Raw genomic sequence first — 18,895 nt, 5'->3', positions numbered from 1 at the left:
AGGTTCCAAACCATAGAAAATTGTAAAGACTTGATACATTAAATTACAAGGTTAAGGGTATGCACTTAACAGTAGAAACATTGAAAAATAGTAAATTAATTAATATCATAAGCACGTTTAAAAAGAAACGTTTTCAGATACACTTTAAAAGATTCCAGTGACATGCAATTCTTAATTTCAAGAGGCAGCTCATTCCATAATTTAGGGCCAACTTTCTGAAACGATCTTTCTCCATACTGTGAAAACACTCTAGGTTCAGTCAAATAGATAAGATGATTATAATTGGCATATTTAAACATATTACTTAAATAATCTGGTCCCATACCATTAAGACATTTATAGACAAGAAGCAATAACTTATATTGAATTCTGTAACTAATAGGCAGCCAATGAAGGTCTTTCAGAGTGTCTCCTAGATGATCATATTTATATAGTCCTACTATAGCTTTAGCAGCTGCATTCTGAACGAGTTGGAGTTGGTGGATGAGGTTGTCACTAATTCCATAATAAAGAGCATTGCAGTAGTCCAATTTGCAGACAATAATGCTGTTGATTATAAGCTTGAGCTGAGCTTTACTAAAGAGATATTTTCTCCTTATTACATTCCTTAGGACCACAATGACCCTATATAAAACAACCCTTCAAAAAATCAATATATTCCCGATCTCAAATATTGGGAGAAATATTTGAAAATCACCCTTGGCCTTGTGGCTCCAAATTCAAATCTAGACTATTTATATCAACAAAGTTCTTTCTCGCACCTCTGTCTCCCCGGAGAGAAATCACTGTTGTTAACAACGTTAAGAATTGTATCAAAAAACTATATCATCCGTGATAGAGGTTAAATTAGGGACCTGGTGACCTAGACCTCAGGCTATCATGTTCATAAACATATAGAGATTAGGCGGAATGACAGGCTGAGCGCAGTGGCGTAACGAAAGGCCCTGCTGACCCCGCTGTGCAGGGGGGCGCCGTCTTAGGGGGGCGCCAAATCGTTGCTTGAATGTGGGACAATTTCGAAAACTTAACTAAAGTACTAGCAAAACTGCGCGTTTTGCTCTAGATACACACTTTTTTAGAGATTTTACCGGCATATTCTTTAGAATCACCTAATTTGTTCAATTTTAGGGAGGGGCACCAAAAGGAGAGGGGGCGCCAACAGGGGGGTGCTTTTTTCGGCAGGGGGGCGCCAACAGGCAACGTTACGCCACTGGCTGAGCGCGGCCCAGTAAGCTTCGCTTCGAAGATCGTAGCAGAACTGTAACTGTTGAAATGCGAAAAGGAGAGAAATCACTGTTGTTAACAACGTTAAGAATTGTATCAAAAAACTATATCATCCCTGATAGAGGTTAAATTAGGGACCCTAACAAAAAATCAAGTATCTTCTTTAGGGTACACCCCTACAGCATTCTATTCAGTACATCTAAATTTTAGTCTACTGTTAACATGGTACTACACTATACTATATCAATAAATTAGGTATAACGGTGATTGAAAGAAAAATAACTTTTTCAGACCCTTTTATGGGTCGATGAATTCGTTTGTGGTTAAAATCAATGAAACAGTGTCAAAATTTGAACAATTTTGAACAAGAATAATCAATGGCTAACACTCAAAGGTCTATTTTTCAATCACGCATTAATAGTGGTTAATAGGGACAAAATATTTGTAAGGACTTTCATTGTTCTTAGATGTTCGGATCAGTAACTTTAGATATAATGGCTATCATCTTGATTAGTTTGATTAGCTGTTCAAGTGGTGAATGAGACGAACATCAAGAAATGTAATTACCGTATCATAGCCTCACAAGCCTTTTATTTCCTTTGTTCTTCTGGAATATTCACTTGTAGCTGATAGCATCATATCACCATCAAATAGAAATTTGACGGATGTTACTCGTCTAAATTTCTTCGAAGTAGCGCACGCTGCTTTTTTTCTCGAGGCAAGTGCTACGAAGTAGCGTGTGCCGGGCTAGTCCATTAACAATAGTCAAATAGAAAAGCAAAATAAATTAAAACTCTATGTAAGAGCTGCATTGTAGGTTTATAACCCACCAAGACAGGCGCCGAGTGGACTTGACGACGGTCTTGGAACAAATACTTTACGAGTATCACCCATCACCCATATCATTAAGAGCTGCATTGAAACAGATTGTTTTTCCTTTCAGTACATTAGATTATTTCCATTTGAAATAAAATTGTTTCAAATCTAACATCACTTTATTCAACTGTACAATATTTTTTATTCGATTATACCATATACGATTTAGTCGAAGTGCCAAGTGCGCAGCATTATTCATCAATCGATGAATTTTTTATTGTTTATGCTTATTTCATGTAAAACACAAATATGAATGCTATCCGCGTTTAACATGACATATAAGCATAAATAGGTTTATTTGGGCTTTTTATCAATATTTTTGGTTGAGATTTATAATATAAAATACGTTACAGTTACTAAAAAGTAAAGCAAAAAAAGTTTCTAAAATAAAATAAAATAATTATTTATTGTATTATATTAACAATTACTATAAAGTAAATTTGGATCATTGGATATAATATGTTTGTTGAACTAATTTGTCCGACCCATCGTTTCATTGCGCAAAACTAAACCGACCAAAACCAACTTTTATTTTGGAGGGCGTCGCCGCTTTGACGCGCCGCGCGCGTTATCATGCTTGCTTCGCTTTACCTGGGGACCTCAGGCTATCATGTTCATAAACATATAGAGATTAGGCGGAATGACAGGCTGAGCGCGGCCCAGTAAGCTTCGGCCTTCGCTTCGAAGATCGTAGGAGAACTGTAACTGTTGAAATGCGAAAAATGTTGGTATCATCTAGCTGCACATCAATTTCAACTATTGGGAATTATCTGATCTAGCTTGCTAATCTCAAATCTTTCGCTCGGTTCCCTTCACATAGTGCAAAAAGTTCGAATAACAAATAAAGCGCCGCACACAAGAATTGAATAATGCGCTCCCCATGCCTGGCGCCGCGCATTATACATTTTTATTCATTATTACCAGATTGTAGCGATGCATTCAGCATTATCATTAACCGCTAAAATTTGCTACTACTAGCTGTGAAGATAATACTATTTCAAATATTTTTAATATTTAATATTGAATATTTGCTATTTTGTGAAAGTTTCAAATCAAATCAAATCATTAAAAACGTTTACAAGTTTTATTGCAACTTCAAACTTATTGTGTGTGGTGTGGCGCTCAGGGGCGCAATCAAATTTTGACCGTTCTGTGTAGCTAGTACATGCTTGTACGTTTTTGTTGTATGAGTAAGCTGTGTGTGTGTGCTAGTGAAAGTAAGCCATACTATACCAATGTATTTTTTACGCTGATTTCAAATAAAAACTATTACGTAGCATACAAATCATTAATTGGCGAGTTATGAGCAAATAACCATTTTTGTCAAACGCGCGCACGCGACAGGCTTAATTTTCACATAGCCATGTGCCTACGCGTACTGCGTGACGCGCTTGTTTCACAAGTAGGTCGCGCGCTACTGCAAGCGAGAGGGCTCTGGTTAGAGCAAGGCTTAATTGACAATGTCAATTCATCGCAGCTCGGCGAGGCCCTGCAGTTAAGTATCCAGTAGCGCATTTTGCCTATCTACTTCTAGCGTGGTTGCGAGAAGCATAATTGAGTGCGCGGCGCGGCCCAGCAACGCATCGCTCTACAAGTACAAGTACAGTGACAGGCTTATAAAACGATATTTGAGCTGTTTATACTTTAAGATTAGACTTAGAGTTAGTTTTGATTTTAAAGTAATTGTTACTAGATAATATACAGATTTGAAGTACAAATTTGTTGTATCACGTGGTGACCCCCACTGTCGCTTCACTATAGAGTTTCGACGATACAGGGGGAGCCGCGCACTCGTGCGCGGCAGGTCATACAACGTATGACAACAAATTTGTGCACAAATATAACTTTAAATACTTTAACTTACTAATAGTATTACTATTAAATCGAAATCAGCATTTACAAATGTAGGATGATGATTAATCACTCTATGAGTCTACACTCGACTGTCACGTGTCTTTTTCTACCCGTTCTCTAGCTGGCCCTGAACGACTTTTCGAAATCCTAACCCTCTTATCTGACCATAACCCTAACCCTAACCCAATCCTTAACAAAAGCATATGCTGAAACCCTAACTGCTAACCACTATGCACTAACCCTAACGAAAATTAGACTAACTTCCTTATACGGTCATATCACGTGATCGAGACAGTTTTTCGCCAATCTCGAAGGTCGACTGTAGCACGCTCGGAAAAACATCTTGTAACACCGATGCGTACTAAATCTGACGTTTGTGTATCAATTAGATTTCAGATTTTAGTGCATGCTCACATAGCTGCTGGTCCAGCATGTTAAGAGCGAGTATTACTATGAACCAAAATGAGGACCCTAATTCGATTCTTGGTGCACATTAAAGTCTATTCGAAGAATTCTGGCCTAGAAGTCGGACAAACATTATCAGTCTCCAGCTTACTTCTTTACTTGATAGTTTATGGTGGGGACCAGTGGACCACGGATAATTAAAATACAGGCCTTTTTTCCGGCGGAAGATTTTTTTTCAAGATATAATTGAGATTCATTAAATTCACCCACCAACTTGGAATGATTCTGCTCTAGCTAATCTTGACACAGATAAACAAATGTGTAATCACAAGTCATTATTATGTATATATCAATTAAATAGTGGTTACATCTATCGTAAATTAATATCAGTTATTAACGTAAAACTCATTCAAAAAAACTAAGTCAGTTAGTCAGTTTACACAGTTCAATCAATTACACTCAAATCTGTTAAATTCGTAAATGGCTCGTATGCCAACCTTACATAATTAACCAAACTTTGGTCAAGAAAATAAATAAATGTTTTGCGATATGAGTTATCTAAATACGAGAAATTTATTTGATCTGAGTGTATTGAATCACAGAAAATAGTGCTATAATACAAAAGGCGAATTCACTAAAGCATAAATGTAGGTCAAATGAACGAATTACGGTTAAATTAATTACCCTAACTTCATAGTGATGATGATGATGATTTCTATTCGGCAGCTCTCACTACAGATCAATACAATAGATCAATCTTTTAGCTGCCTTGAAAGCCAATTTTCTACAAAAATAAATAACTTAGTCCCGTATAGTCTTTATTTACGGCTCGAAATTATTTCACCGAGTGTCTTGATCAGTCTAAGAGCCGAGAAAATATTTTAAATAATAATCCACCTGCCAAGAGTATATTTCATCCAACACACAATTTATCAACTTCGACTTCATTTGAAATATATAATCAAAATTAAGCTATCATCTACTTCCACCTCTCAATACAAAGGTCCATGTCTAAAGTTCAAGTTTACTGTATTGTCGTTCAGTTTCACACACACACACCTCCCTTTCTTCTAACTTCTAATTCTTCTTACGATCAGAGATCAGCTGCGCCAGCACGTGCAAAGCGTAATCTGCGCGTGTGTTGCTATGAGATACGCGTGATACTCATCCTACCATGTGTCGGTAGCTGTACCCATTGTACAGGTGCTCCGGATTCGTCGTGGTCGGAACGTGGTACTCCTGTAAAATCTGCTTTTATTATTTTATTATTTTTACTGTTTTATTTGTTCAATGACTTAAATGTTGCAATTGATACACTAATTGCAAGTTGTATACTGGTGGGTGGATGAGCCTCATTTTCCTGACACGTGTCACTAAATATGGCACGTGTCAGAGAAATACGATTCACCTCCCCACACCTCCCTTGATGATTCGAAATTCTTGAACAGAAAGTAAACATTATTATATAGAATAGGCAAACATTAAGTTTCTATGGTTACCTGATGGTGATGTTGAGCGTTAGGCCAGAAGTATTGTTGTGAAGGAGGGAGCTGCTGATCAGTACATGAACTCATGTGTCGCAAGTTTCCATGATGATCCTGAAATAAACATTTATTAAAATATTTATTAACTTTTGGCTGTAATTTTAGCCCCGGCTTTTAATAAGATCATAAAATATTGTTATCATAGAAGTGTATTTTGCCGATTACTGAATGTTGTTTTAGATATCCATATTTTTTATTTTAATGTTAATGATATGGTAATCGCGGAATCATTGCTTAGGTCATGTCACTAGAAAAATTAGAGAATGTTTTTAAAACTTTTCACGATTATAATTGTTTTCTCGATTTACAACGATTAAAGAAAAAATTTCGATCACGATTTTTACTGTAAAAAACTTTAACCTTGTACGTAATTCGTATCAGCGTTGGTCGGCTACATATTTCATTTGCAACATTCTCGGCGACAAATTAAATCTCTAGACCGTACGTCACATTAGGCTCATGGAATTTGGTGGATTGGCAGATTTGGCACAGGATTCAACGAAATGTATCTAGATCCAGCGAAATTCTGATTAAAGATCTGAACTAAATCAGGTGTTCAGTAAACTTTCGCTAATCGGACGAATGCCGTCCAAAATTAGTCGCCTTTAATCGCATTAAATTACTGAAAACGCTGATTTATCTGAGATTTGATGTCGTATTATGTGGAGGGGGTGAAATTAAGAAGGATTGTGGCAGGACCACATCAAGGAGTGTGCTAGAGAGAGCAGAACAGTTTAATGGCCAGTGAACTGGGGATGAAGGTGTGAAATGCGCCACTTTACTGCTCTTTATTGCACTACATCGCACCCCTAGCTCACGTAGCGTATTGCTAACATGGCACGTGCTATATGCATTAATTACACGTGCACTCTGTTGCCAGGCAACGGCCCATGATTTACATTGTAATCCAGCATGATTGAGACTATAAGGTTTGGGGATATGGCAGAGGAAACTCAGTGCAGGATGGAAATAACACAGTAAAAGTAAGGAAGTTTTACAGAGAACACGTGACTGACACGTGACTACTAGTTACTATATTTCAACACTCTGTTATAAGTGTGGGCCAGTGCCAAATGTGGAATCTCGTTAAACCTCCTCTCATAGGAAATCAAAAAGTCGTCATTAAGTCAGCCAGTAGTTTACAGTCATTTGCTTTACATAAGATGTGGCTAATGCAGGGGTTCTATCACGGGGTTTGATGAGGAGTTTAGAGTTCACAACACCAACTCTATAACTTTAACTGTACTAGTTATAAAGAGGTCGTGTGCCACGTGTCAAAACTATGTTCTGCCGTGGATGTTAGTGGAACTGACATATAATTAAATTGGCGGTATCATGTAGATTACTATCGTTTATTAGGCTCTTCATCTCATACAAACTGTTATAAATTATGGATATTGGATACAGTCAAGAGGACTAGCATTCAATAATAAGTTTGGTGTAAGAGATATATTCTGTTACCTTAGAATCCATGGTCTTTCTCCATTTGCTTCTTCGGTTTTGGAACCAGACCTGGAGAAGTATTTGGTTAAACACTCCTTTATGGGCATCACGTGGTAAAGTAGACACAAAAATTTAAGCGAACAAAAACACTTGGACTGCATTCCTCTCGTACCAACAATGTACAGCCACGTTACAAAAAGCTAGTCACCCTAAGTCTATTCCGCAAGACACTTATTGCACGAGGCAGCGAAGAATTGCAAACGTAAACGCAATCCGTACAATGTTTGACAGGAAGAAAAATGGGATTCTGATAACTTTACAGTTTCTTTTTTTTTCTGCACAAAAATCCTGCCTACAAAGAGTGACAGAATTTCTAAAACCCTACAGAAACAGAGATCACACGGGATTAGACTATATTTATTTACCACATCATTTATGATCTTACTTAATACATCGGAATTTACATTAACAATATCATGACATGTACCTCAATATTATTAACTGTCTCTTAAAATATTACTAATTTATAATAACACTAGAAAGCCCGTTGTAACAGGGACGAAGCTAGTAGTATTCTTTGAAAGAAAGTTTTAACCGCATCAAAAAATATCCATCTCAACCGAAGATACAGCCGATTTAAATATAAAACACTTTAAAGTTAAACACAACGTCATTACCACAAAACCGATCAAAATGACGTTAAAACAATCTTTGCACGTGCATGTGTGCATTAAAACACCGTTGCTATGGAACCTTTTGGTTGTTACCTAAATTCCTATTTTTCATCTAATTTGCACGTGGGCGGTCGTACATACAGACAACAAAAACAATTCTTTGAATTATAGTAGAGATGTTTGAATTGCATTAAAACTAACCTTTATTTGACTGTCAGTAAGTCCTAAAGAGCCGGCTAGCTTGCCCCGGTCCGTTATTGAGACGTATTTGGTTTGCTGGAACGTATTTTCTAATACCAGCATCTGACCAACGCTAAAACAAGTTCGAGGTTTTCTCTTCTTCTTCGTTTTTCCTGTAAAAAAAAGTAAGAATACGAAAAAAAATTCGTCGCAGTTATTTTTAAACAGTTAACAGATAACTTCGAGGTATGAGGTGGAAAGGGTTTTAAAAACAGTTGAGCATTTATTTTTGGAAATGATCACGTTTGCAAGACACAATGTCTCCCGCGCTAAATATGTACTTTCAATTCAAGTAGATTGCATCGCCGACTAAAGTCCAGAATATCTCTAGATAGGTCAACAATAGCTTTTCTGATCACAAATTTATAAACTTAAATTCATCCAGGGTTTTTCTTGTCGCTAAGTTTTGGGTGAGATATTGCACATTACAGTATTGACAAATATCGATCATTTGCAGGAATGCAGGGAAGATTGTTATCATACTTTCATCGTGATTGAAGCGTAGATAAAACGGACTAAGCACGTCAGGCCAGTTATTAGTCACGGCTACCGCTCCTTAATGACACCCCATACGGGCCAAGCATTTAACTCCGTGAAAATCATGTCACTCCATTACTGCAGCAACGCGCGCAAGTTGTTATGGTTACAGATCCTGGGACATGATTGATCGGTTTGCATCACGTGACACAGCATGCCAGATGTGTTGTTAGCTGATTGTTAGCAGCATATTAAGAAGTTTATTAATCTCGTCAGATCCCGCCAGACGGAACAACAGGTTTGGGTTTATTAATTTAGACTGTATCCGAAAAGAGGGGACCTGCAGTGGAGTTACTGGATCGTGAAACAGGCCGATATTATCTATTATCAGACACAGATTACCAACTTCTGATTAGATTTTAATGAGTTTGATAGTTTGTGAAGGCTATAGTTACTATCATAGACCTGGTAACCACTAAAAGCTGACGGATAGTAAAACTTGAAGGCGGGGTAGGTAAACTGTAAGGCTCGATAAGAAGTCATTAACAAATCATCTACCGACACAAACAACAGACAATAGCAAACACGCCGACAAAATCACAAACAAACATACCGACAGACTGACAGACGAACACGTTAACTGACAAAGATATACGCAGACGGGGAAGATAACTGACAGAAGACACAGATCATAGCAGCGAGCTGACAAGTAATCTAAGGATCGGATTTAATAAGTACTGCGAACAGATGATACGTATGTCTAAAAACACTGTGTTTTCCGAACTAACCGATCCCGGCGATATCGCTGCTGGAGACGGGGCTGTGAGGGCTGACGGTTGATGAGGCGGGGGCGGCCGTGCACCGGCTGTTGGAGGGAGGAGAGGAGCACATCATGTCACGAGGAGGGGACCGGAGTGTTCTTAACATCAACTGGTCCTGGGAGGAGGAGGGGGTTAGCTGGTCACTTTTACATTTTTATTAAAACAAGTTGTAAATACAATTGTATGTAGTTTTTATCGATGATGTTTCTCTGTTCGAGGATGATTAGTGTCTTACACTCTTCTTCGTTTGATGTTTCTTTCATTAAAATTTCTGATCGTTTCTGAATAGACTCAGCGAAGACAGATTCTAATGGAAATAAATAGCTTCGTTTGTTTGTATGTTTGTATGTTTGTATGTTTGTATGTTTGTATGTTTGTATGTTTGTATGTCTGTATGTTTGTATGTTTGTATGTTTGTATGTCTGTATGTTTGTATGTTTGTATGTTTGTATGTTTGTATGTTTGTATGTTTGTATGTTTGTATGTTTGTATGTTTGTATGTTTGTATGTTTGTACTAACCTTCGTATCAGAAATAGGAGAGCCACAACTGGTTACGTGATCTGACGTGGAAGTAGGTGACAATGGCTGAATACCATTCGTTGCTACTGCAGGGGGGGGAGGTCAGGGTTAGAGGTAGGTATATTAAAGAGAGTCTATAGATAACATAACATTAGTTGGATGATTTAACTTTTGGAGAAGAAAAAATCACATTGGTCAGTTGAAAACCCGAGGGAATAGTGTGGAACGAAGTGAACTTAAACTTAAATAATGGAATCTGACCTTTATTCCAAGTAATGTATTGAATATTGAATATCGAAATGATGATTAGGATAAAATATTAATGTATTTCGGCAGAAAAATAATAATAGTGAAATGTAAGAGAGGGTGTTTTCTAATTCTTCTCTAATTCAGGGTTGATTCGCCCACAAAGTAGTCGTAAAAAGGAGGTGTTACAAGACCAGTGATGAAATTTTCAGAATTTTTGGGATCCCGAGATTGAGATGGCTCGATCGACTCTCCTTTGTGAGACCGACATTCCAAAGTGCTGGCAGTCTCTCTTGTTGTACATGCTGGTCGGCACAATCAAAATATGCTGTCTGAGTGAACTAGAGACGGTGACAGGGCCTACTGTAGGGAAATGACCCACTGCTCATTAAAATATGACACATTAAAATGACGCTCCAGTCATAAGAATGGTACAGCGGTTACCATGGAAACCCCGGCTGTGTTACCATGGCTCCGTTCCCATGATCCAACCTACCGTCAACTGGAAGTTGTCAGCAAGATCACTTCCGCCAATGGGGAGCATTGATTAAGTCACGTGATTTTATGTAACTGATAATCCTGGTACTGAACTAGCATTGCTCACCGCTCATGTTCTATTTGGAACTTCAATTTCTCAGTAAGAAGAGAATAGCACCTCTCTCTTTCTCGACAAAGAAGATTCCGGGTCATTCCGTGTGTTTGCATCATATGACCTGGCTCGGTGGGAAATAGCGGGTGGGTTTTGGAGGAGACTGCAGTCTTTTCACCTCCGTTTACGCAGTGACAGGTGTCACCCAGCCATGCTTGTACGTGACCCGTCACGCGTTGTCACCGTGACACGCTATGGCAACCAAGGTGACGTCACGAGATTTGCACGTGACGTCACGTGACGGCTCATGTGAGGATCGTCTGTACCTGGCTGTTGCACATTGTCTATTTGGGGATTTGTGGAAACGTATGAACAGTTGCTTTACATCTATCACCAGATTTGAAATAAATATATACGCTACATGACAACACTGAAGCCAGAAAAGTAGTGAAGTCCATCGACCGGACCATCGGATCGAATAAAACTATCGCTGTCTCCTCCCTTACCATAACCCCAGTAGATAGGATTGACTACATTTAAATTTATCGCAACTCTGGCAGCTGCCAATAATAATGCCCGCGCAGTCTGGAATGGATCTGGGCGCCTCACAAGACACTCTAACTGGGACGCCGGATAGCGACTATTTGGGGAGACAACAAACTTTTTGAAATACACAGCTGTCAGGCGGGCAGATGTGATCTTACCCCGCACTGCGTTCTTTTAAAGTTTTCCCACGGCAGATTTAAATCAGACACAGGGATAAAGTCAGAAGTGTGCAGTGTAGAAGTGCTGTGTTTTAAGGCGGGTATTATCTGAGATTAGGAATATATTCACAAATAGAAGTTAGGTTGAAGGCAGCGAGCTGGAATGTTTGCTTCATATTTCACTAGTGCTGACAGTAGTTGAAAATGATGAAATCGGACGTAAGCCGGGATGGAACTCTGGAAAATAAGATTGGGATAAAATGACGAAATCGCAAATTTGTCGTGAGGGTGACCACAAGGTTTTAGGAAAGTTAAAACAAACATTCTTTTCGTGAACCAGGAGGCTCAACAGCGCGTCTAAAAACTACAGTATATCTAGCTAGTAAATAGCAATAAAAGATTGCAGCAGTCTTTAATATAGGGTTTCTCGTAAAAAATATAAAGACAATTTTCTAAGACAATGTTAATACCTTGGCAGTGTTGGTGTAGCATGCACTCTCTTCAAACAATAATAAGAGCGGCCGTTATCAGATATGGGCGACGTTTAGCAACTACACAGCGAGGTTCGAGTGAACGATCAAACTTATCACGGCAACTCCCAACTAAACACAAGCTACTGTTAACGAACCAACCACAGGCTATAATGGCTGGGGACTTAGTGAGCTGGAGGGAGTATATTGTACTCGTTATTGGATTTGGAGTGACCCGGCCCAGAATACGATCTCCTAGTTAACCGTTGTCCTTAGTATTGGTATAGGCTACCTGGTGACGTCATCAATCACACGGCTCACCATGTCATCAGTCACGTGACAAGAATGAACCAATTACAGGCGAGCTTGAAACTTAAGATTTGTACCACATTCTTCTGCCAGGAAGTTCGATGCTTGCCAAGATTGAAATGGCGGAACCGGAAATTTTCAGGCACGGATTAGAATTGTCAAAATGGTCCTTATCCGTAGTTTTTGATAAAACAGGATGTAAAATTATAGACCAAGATCAGGGCTTACCAGCGACAGATCCTACTGCCCGACTGACTGGGTGGAGATCTATATACGATAAGAGATCTACATGTATAAGTAAGTTGGGTTCAGCTACGGGGAGCGATATGGTGTTGATAAATCCTTCCGCGACTTGGTTGTTGTTGAGTTCGCTGTTTTTTAATACGAGACACCTGCCAGTCAGGGAAACCCTCCAACCTTCATCCCCGCGTGGAACAGTTGAAAAGCTGTGAGAAGGACAGAACTTGACCAACCACCTTCCGGAGATGCTGTCACGTGGTTTACAGTGGCCAATCAGGTCCCAGTATTCGCCCACGTGTGAGTGGATGAAGGAGGGTGATACAGAACGATATCACACAGTTCAGCACCTAGGAAGATGTGAAAAAAGATACCTGTAACTGCCACTCTCCAGCCAATTGCAGCTCGTGAAAAGGTCACGTGATTTTCTGTTTCCAGCCACGTGGGATCTAGTGTCAGGCTCGTAAACATGCTCTGTGTCACATCTCATCTTACTACCATTTAACTTAATTTCGAAAATTCTTCCTAAGGCTTCACAGCTCTCGCTTGAAAAGAGAAAACAGTGAGCGAAGAGGAATTGAAATCGTACGGGTTCTGTCGGTGGGTCACGTGATGGAAGGTAGCTGGTAGATGATGGTGGAGGTCTAGTGGAACGCTGCCTCATAGTCACAACCGAATCTTATCCTTGGTGTTTTGTCTGAATATACCAAATCTAATTTAACTTATCCATGAAAATATTATACATCTATGATGAATATGGCATGAATATGCTCTGAATGTACCCTCTTGACTTGGTGCAGACTCGCCGTTTTGATTAAATTTTTGTAAACCCCAAATGTTCACAACAAACTTCGCCATGAAAAGAAGACTCCTTTCTTTTAGAGTCGATGAAGCCTGTCAGAACGGTGGCTAGATAAGGTCAATTTGTTATCTTCGGTCGAAATCTTGATGGATTAGAAAGAAACTGTTTCGGAAGTTGGGTCTGCTGATCTGTTGTATATGGGGCGATGGTCTCAAAACGAATCAGAAACACAGGCTAATCAAATATTTGATAGAGAGGAGAATAAATTTAATTATAAAAATTGACAAATTTTTGAACTTTTCGGCGGTAGGTAAATAAAATCACGAATTATGAAAGTTGTCTGGTATTTTATAGTTGTGCCAACGTGAAATCTGCTGTTTCTTACGAACTTGAAAGGTAATAATATGTGGGCCGATAACATCAGGTGTGGCTGAACCATTGGACCAATTTCTTGGAAGTCTGGACACATAACCGAATCAGCAGCATTTTATGCGACTGGAGGACGAAATTAAAGCGATTAAATCTGCAGGAATCATAGCATTAACTGGTGAGTTAGCAGTTAGGGGAACTTGTGAACGACATACCCTGGGAATATCCTTTATATCTTGGTTTTAAATACTGAGTGGGAAATAAACAGCACAGGAAAATACACCGAAACTAGAGAACCACAATCAAGCAGGAGATTCCCACGAGCAAAATAATGTAGGTCACAAAGTGGCACGACATCTGACATGACCTAAAATACCAATATTTTAGATTGGAGGAGATGATGATGTTGTAATTCCAAGTCGGCTAGACTGCAGAACATGGGTATCTAGTAACACATGATCATGTGTACAGCCTGTGTCCCTGTTTCACGGCCCTGGCCCCCGCCACAATCCCCATCTCCACATTTTCCCCATGACAGTTAAGATAATACAAGACGGAGAGAGTAAAGCCCGTCAAAAACCTTTACCTCTGAACAAAAGTCGGCCGGCTGACTGGTCGGAATATGGCCGGTGGTAGAGTGGGTCTAATCAGACACAGATGTTGATGAGCCGATAAATTGTCCAATAGGTGGTGGGGTTGACAGGGGTGGAGAGGATCAATTCCCCGATAAACCCCGCGAGAAATCAGCGCGTCGTCAGGGAGGCGACGATTTGGAACTATCTATACTCTAGTTCCCGATACAGCTTGACATTCAATCAACAAGATTCATTAACGAGCCAGCTATCAGCTTCCTTTCAACGACGGAATCCGAGGAATTAGGAGAAAACCAGGGCACATCGCTACATTTGCAGACAAAGATGTGTTCACAGTTTGGAAATCGTCAAAGGAAAAACTTTTCAACAAGAACACTGTTTAGGGCTATTTATAGGTCTTGGTCAATTAATTTTTTGTGACTAACTGCCATACAGAAGGGGTGATTGTTGAAAACGGAGACATAAAAAGTGAGGAAGTACCAAAGCATCAAAGTAACTAAAATACGGGGAAAAATAAGAGAAGTACGGAAGTCCTTGTGAGGTATGTGAGGTATGTAAGAAAAGCGAGGCCAAGAATAAACCAAATCAAAATAAGTTTGAAAAATAACGGAAATAAGGAAAATCAGTTGTAAAAAGAATTGAGTTATAACTTAGAACCTCCTTATGCCGAAATTTAGTTCATATCTAGAAATACACTTGTTTTACGAGTAGTAAATAAGGAAATACCCGGAAATGAGAATGAGAAGAAGAGAGAGAGGAAGAGAGAATTATTGCAGTGAGTAAGTTTAGTGATAATTAAGTAATAGAGTGATAAGTAAGTAATAGAGTGAGATATTAAGTAAATTATAAGTTATATAAGTTTTATTAGTAAGTTAGCAGTAGGTTTGTATTAGTAAAGGTAGTGATTGTACCTGTATTGCTGGTGTGGATAAGGTATTCTTGTAACTTTGCTGTGTCCGTCACCATTGTACCATTATCCGTGGTACTGCTCCCTATTTGCTGTTCAGGAGAAAGGCTTTCGTTAGAACTTGTTTAATAAACTTTATAATAAAATAATAACTTTATAATAATAACTTTATAATATAATAATAACAAATTATTAGATTCCGTTTTTATTCGGAAAAGAAGATTATACTTTTTTAGTCGACGAAAGGGCCTAATGATGTTAGGAATAGTTACTGCCCTTTTCGGGTTAGCATTAATTAGATCTCGTTTATTATACTTGGATAAACCAACAGTAAAAACTTTTATTTATTGCTGCTAAAAGTTTTAAAGTTTTAAACATTATTGGGTTAATCAAATGTTCGTGGGGGAGTATAGAGGAATAATGATAGTAATGATGATTGATATTTACCACTCAAGTCAGCTCTCTTTGCGGTGGAAAACTATTATTATTTTGATAAAGAAATTGAAAAATTAATTTCTACTTGAGTCGCAAAGAAGGTTTAAACTTTTAAACTCAATGAGTTGATAAATTTATTGATCGGACTCGTAGAAAAATAAAAAATGATAATGATATTAGAAATTTACTACTATTTACTATAATAATTTATATACTATTAGCGGCTATTTATGGGAATAACTTGGTGTACTAGAGCGAGCAAATCTGAGAACGGCACGAGGAAACCCTAGTTCTGATACCGAGGCCACAGACTCGAGAAAAAAAAATCTCGGGTGACTTTCAAGGAATCTTTAATGGCACTGTAGATAAAAAAACTGAACCCTAGAAAAGCGTGACGTGTTCAACTGAGTCGGCAACCTTGCCCATAATCTGAGTACCCCGATACGGATAAATTGAAACGGTTTAAGTTTTAAACTTTTTAACAAGGAAACCAACAGTCAGTTTCAAACGATAAATTAAAGAAGGTTTTGAAATGGCGCCAAGCCAGTCATAATTTTCAATCGGAACTGCTGGAATTCAGCAATTTGGTCTGAGATTTCTGCAACAATTAATATGAACGTGGAGTCATTAAAATAGGGCACGGAAGAGATTGCAGGGACCACCGGAAAACTTTAAAAATATCAGGTACCTGGCACATCAAAACTACTTTGACAAAAACTTTAAAATCACGGATTCTGTTCATCGGCTTTTTCTTTATATTCAAATTTCAGATAAAGTGTTTGATGATAAAGTCCCATGATTAATTAATATGATTAAATTTGTCAAACTTACTCATAATTTTGGACATTTTTATTGATAAATTTTATTGTATTAACTCGGGAAGATAATAACATGCAACTAAAATTGTCAGGTAATTTTAGTATACATCAAAATATGTATGTGGGGGGACCGTTTTCTCAATCTTGATCTAGCCAAGATACCTTTCATAATAACTTCTTATCCAAGGTAGAAAATTTAAAGTCTATCAGACTTAAACGTCTACTAGACTTGACACTACTTCGACTAGACGCAGTTGTGCAAAACTAATATAAAAGCTATTACTAAAACTTTTTGCAAAAAAGGACGACTTACATCGGAAATAATAGGCTATGTTTTGACTAGCAAACTAAACTTCCCTTAGTTTTAAGTTTTCCTGGTTCCAATAATATAATTGGGAAATACCTTTCAAAATGTATACTACCGACAATTGTCTAATAGCTATTATCTTATCCTAATTCGTGGCAATGTTCTTGGAATCCTATCTTTGATTCCTGGAATCTATGTTTGATCAACCACTCACTTTAAGTTTTTTTAAAAATTGCATCGGAAACTATAGGCAAGTTTTTGACTAGCAACCTAAATTTCTCCTAGTTTAAGCCTAAGGTCTTACTTGTCCGAATTATGGCAAAAATATTTCTATAAATAATTGGGCTACCAGGGCCTCCGAGTCGGAGGCCCAGGCAGCCCAATTATTTATAGAAATATTTTTGGCTCCGACCTTTCGAAAGCTATACTCCCGATAATTTATTATTAACTATTACCTTATCCTAATTTATGATAATATTCTTAATCTTAGAGTATTATATTTGATCAGTGGAATCTATAAATGATCAATCATCGATTTATCGTCAGGATTATTGACATTAAATCATAACTGCACTAGTAATTTAATTGTGTAAATGACGTTCCCAACTTTATTCATATAGGCCAGTAAGCACAACATTAGGTGAGCTGATACTGCTACTGGAGCCAGGCTCTTAAAGATATTAAGAAAAGTATTTCTATATTTTTAGCTCGGGTCAGCGCTGTGCCATGGCAGCGCTGTAACTACCCCTATATCCTGTAGTTTTAATAGTAATAGTAAGCTTGTTTAAAGGGGAAATTAACGTGAACTAGAGTTAAACTACAGGGTTAACGTCTAATTTGACGAGTTGGTAAAAACGAGATTACGGTCAATAAAATACGGCTGAAAAATTCCAGAAACCTACAGCTAAGCCGCTTTGTCTGGCACGCGGATGGCGTCGAAATATTCAACCACAAAAATCAAATGCTTGGCCGGTATTAAAAGACAGCAGTACGGTCACAGCTTTAAGAGGATCAGAAGAGGGGCTGAGACAGAGCGTACAATGGGGAAGTTTTAAAATTAGCGAGCCTTCTGAGCCGTGATATTGTCATGGATACTCAATTACTGGAAATATTTGAATATGTGAATCATCCGGATATTACTATCGGTATCAAGAAATACGTTAGAACTTGGAAATCGCGCCCGCGGGCTAAAACACTGCGAAATGTAATTCGTAGGGATCAATGATTATTGACTAGGTTAGACCTCGAGTGGAATTCCAAATCTAGATGCTGATTTAACATTTTCTATTTTAAGGTTGACAAGTTTTACCCTGATTTTTCTTTAGTTACTGAGGCTGACGCATACCAAATTTACCACATCCTCTGTTAATATATGACAAAATCTGGGCTGTAGGTCAACATCGACCGTATTGGCGTCCTGATTAATATGTTATCGAGTCACCACAACATATATTATATCGTAAGTACGAGCCCTATAGGCACGTGATCTGGCAGGTGGAACCTGATTGGAGGAACAGAGTTTGTCCTGGTTGGTGTTTACTGATAAGGTCCAGGTGCATGACGCAGGGGACCTCTTATCAGCACTAGTCACAGGTATTTTAGGTGCCATACCAGCTCAAAAACATTATCAAATTTATAATATGAATTGCTACTTGACCAGGACGGCATCGAGTTACAACATTTTACAAAGCCGGTGATTTTATCGGTCCCGCTGCAGGCTGAAGGTTCGATTATACTCTAAACACCTCGCAATAATATAACGTGGGACTATGAACGGAGAAAGGACTCGAACGAAAACACTAAAAAAGTGAAGCAGCTGCCAGTTGCCAGGTTTAAAATTTGAGGCCGAAAAGGCTGACAACACTTAATAAATTTAGGCGGTAGAATTTTCTTTTTTCGTGGAGCTCCTGCGCCCCGCCGACTAGGTTTTTTCTTCTCAACGAAATCATCACCTTACCTTAATCCATGTATGACAATGCTATCCGCACATGCCGCTTTATGTTTTTTTATCATGGTGTAAAATACGAAAAA

The 18,895-nt window shown here is 38.4% G+C and overlaps 3 protein-coding genes across 5 annotated transcripts in view; all 3 read right to left on the bottom strand.

The window, feature by feature from the left end:
- The window catches only part of LOC134818850 (spermatogenesis-associated protein 7 homolog), a 94,758-nt gene that overhangs the window by 5,655 nt on the left and 70,208 nt on the right, over nt 1-18,895 (bottom strand). The window lies entirely within an intron of this gene.
- Nucleotides 1-18,895, bottom strand: part of LOC134818829 (eukaryotic translation initiation factor 5B-like) — a 114,200-nt gene that overhangs the window by 28,667 nt on the left and 66,638 nt on the right. The gene's annotated exons all lie outside the window — the stretch shown is intronic.
- LOC134818847 (homeobox protein ceh-31-like) overlaps nt 4,682-18,895 on the bottom strand; it is an 81,044-nt gene continuing 66,830 nt past the window's right edge. The window contains exons 4-10 of one of the 2 annotated variants that reach the window (XM_063828533.1): nt 15,309-15,396; nt 10,079-10,164; nt 9,526-9,673; nt 8,222-8,373; nt 7,365-7,415; nt 5,859-5,957; nt 4,682-5,607 (exon numbers count right to left, since the gene is read on the bottom strand). In XM_063828533.1, the coding sequence (XP_063684603.1) occupies nt 5,524-5,607; nt 5,859-5,957; nt 7,365-7,415; nt 8,222-8,373; nt 9,526-9,673; nt 10,079-10,164; nt 15,309-15,396 (708 nt within the window). In that variant the 3' untranslated portion in view covers nt 4,682-5,523. The remainder of the gene's footprint in view (nt 5,608-5,858; nt 5,958-7,364; nt 7,416-8,221; nt 8,374-9,525; nt 9,674-10,078; nt 10,165-15,308; nt 15,397-18,895) is intronic. The other variant, XM_063828535.1, reaches the window with a different exon arrangement.

The sequence above is a fragment of the Bolinopsis microptera genome, chromosome 7 (assembly GCF_026151205.1).
Source record: "Bolinopsis microptera isolate Bmic1 chromosome 7, MBARI_Bmic_1.0, whole genome shotgun sequence".
Lineage (NCBI taxonomy): Eukaryota > Metazoa > Ctenophora > Tentaculata > Lobata > Bolinopsidae > Bolinopsis > Bolinopsis microptera.
This window is presented reverse-complemented; position numbering and strand designations above follow the sequence as displayed.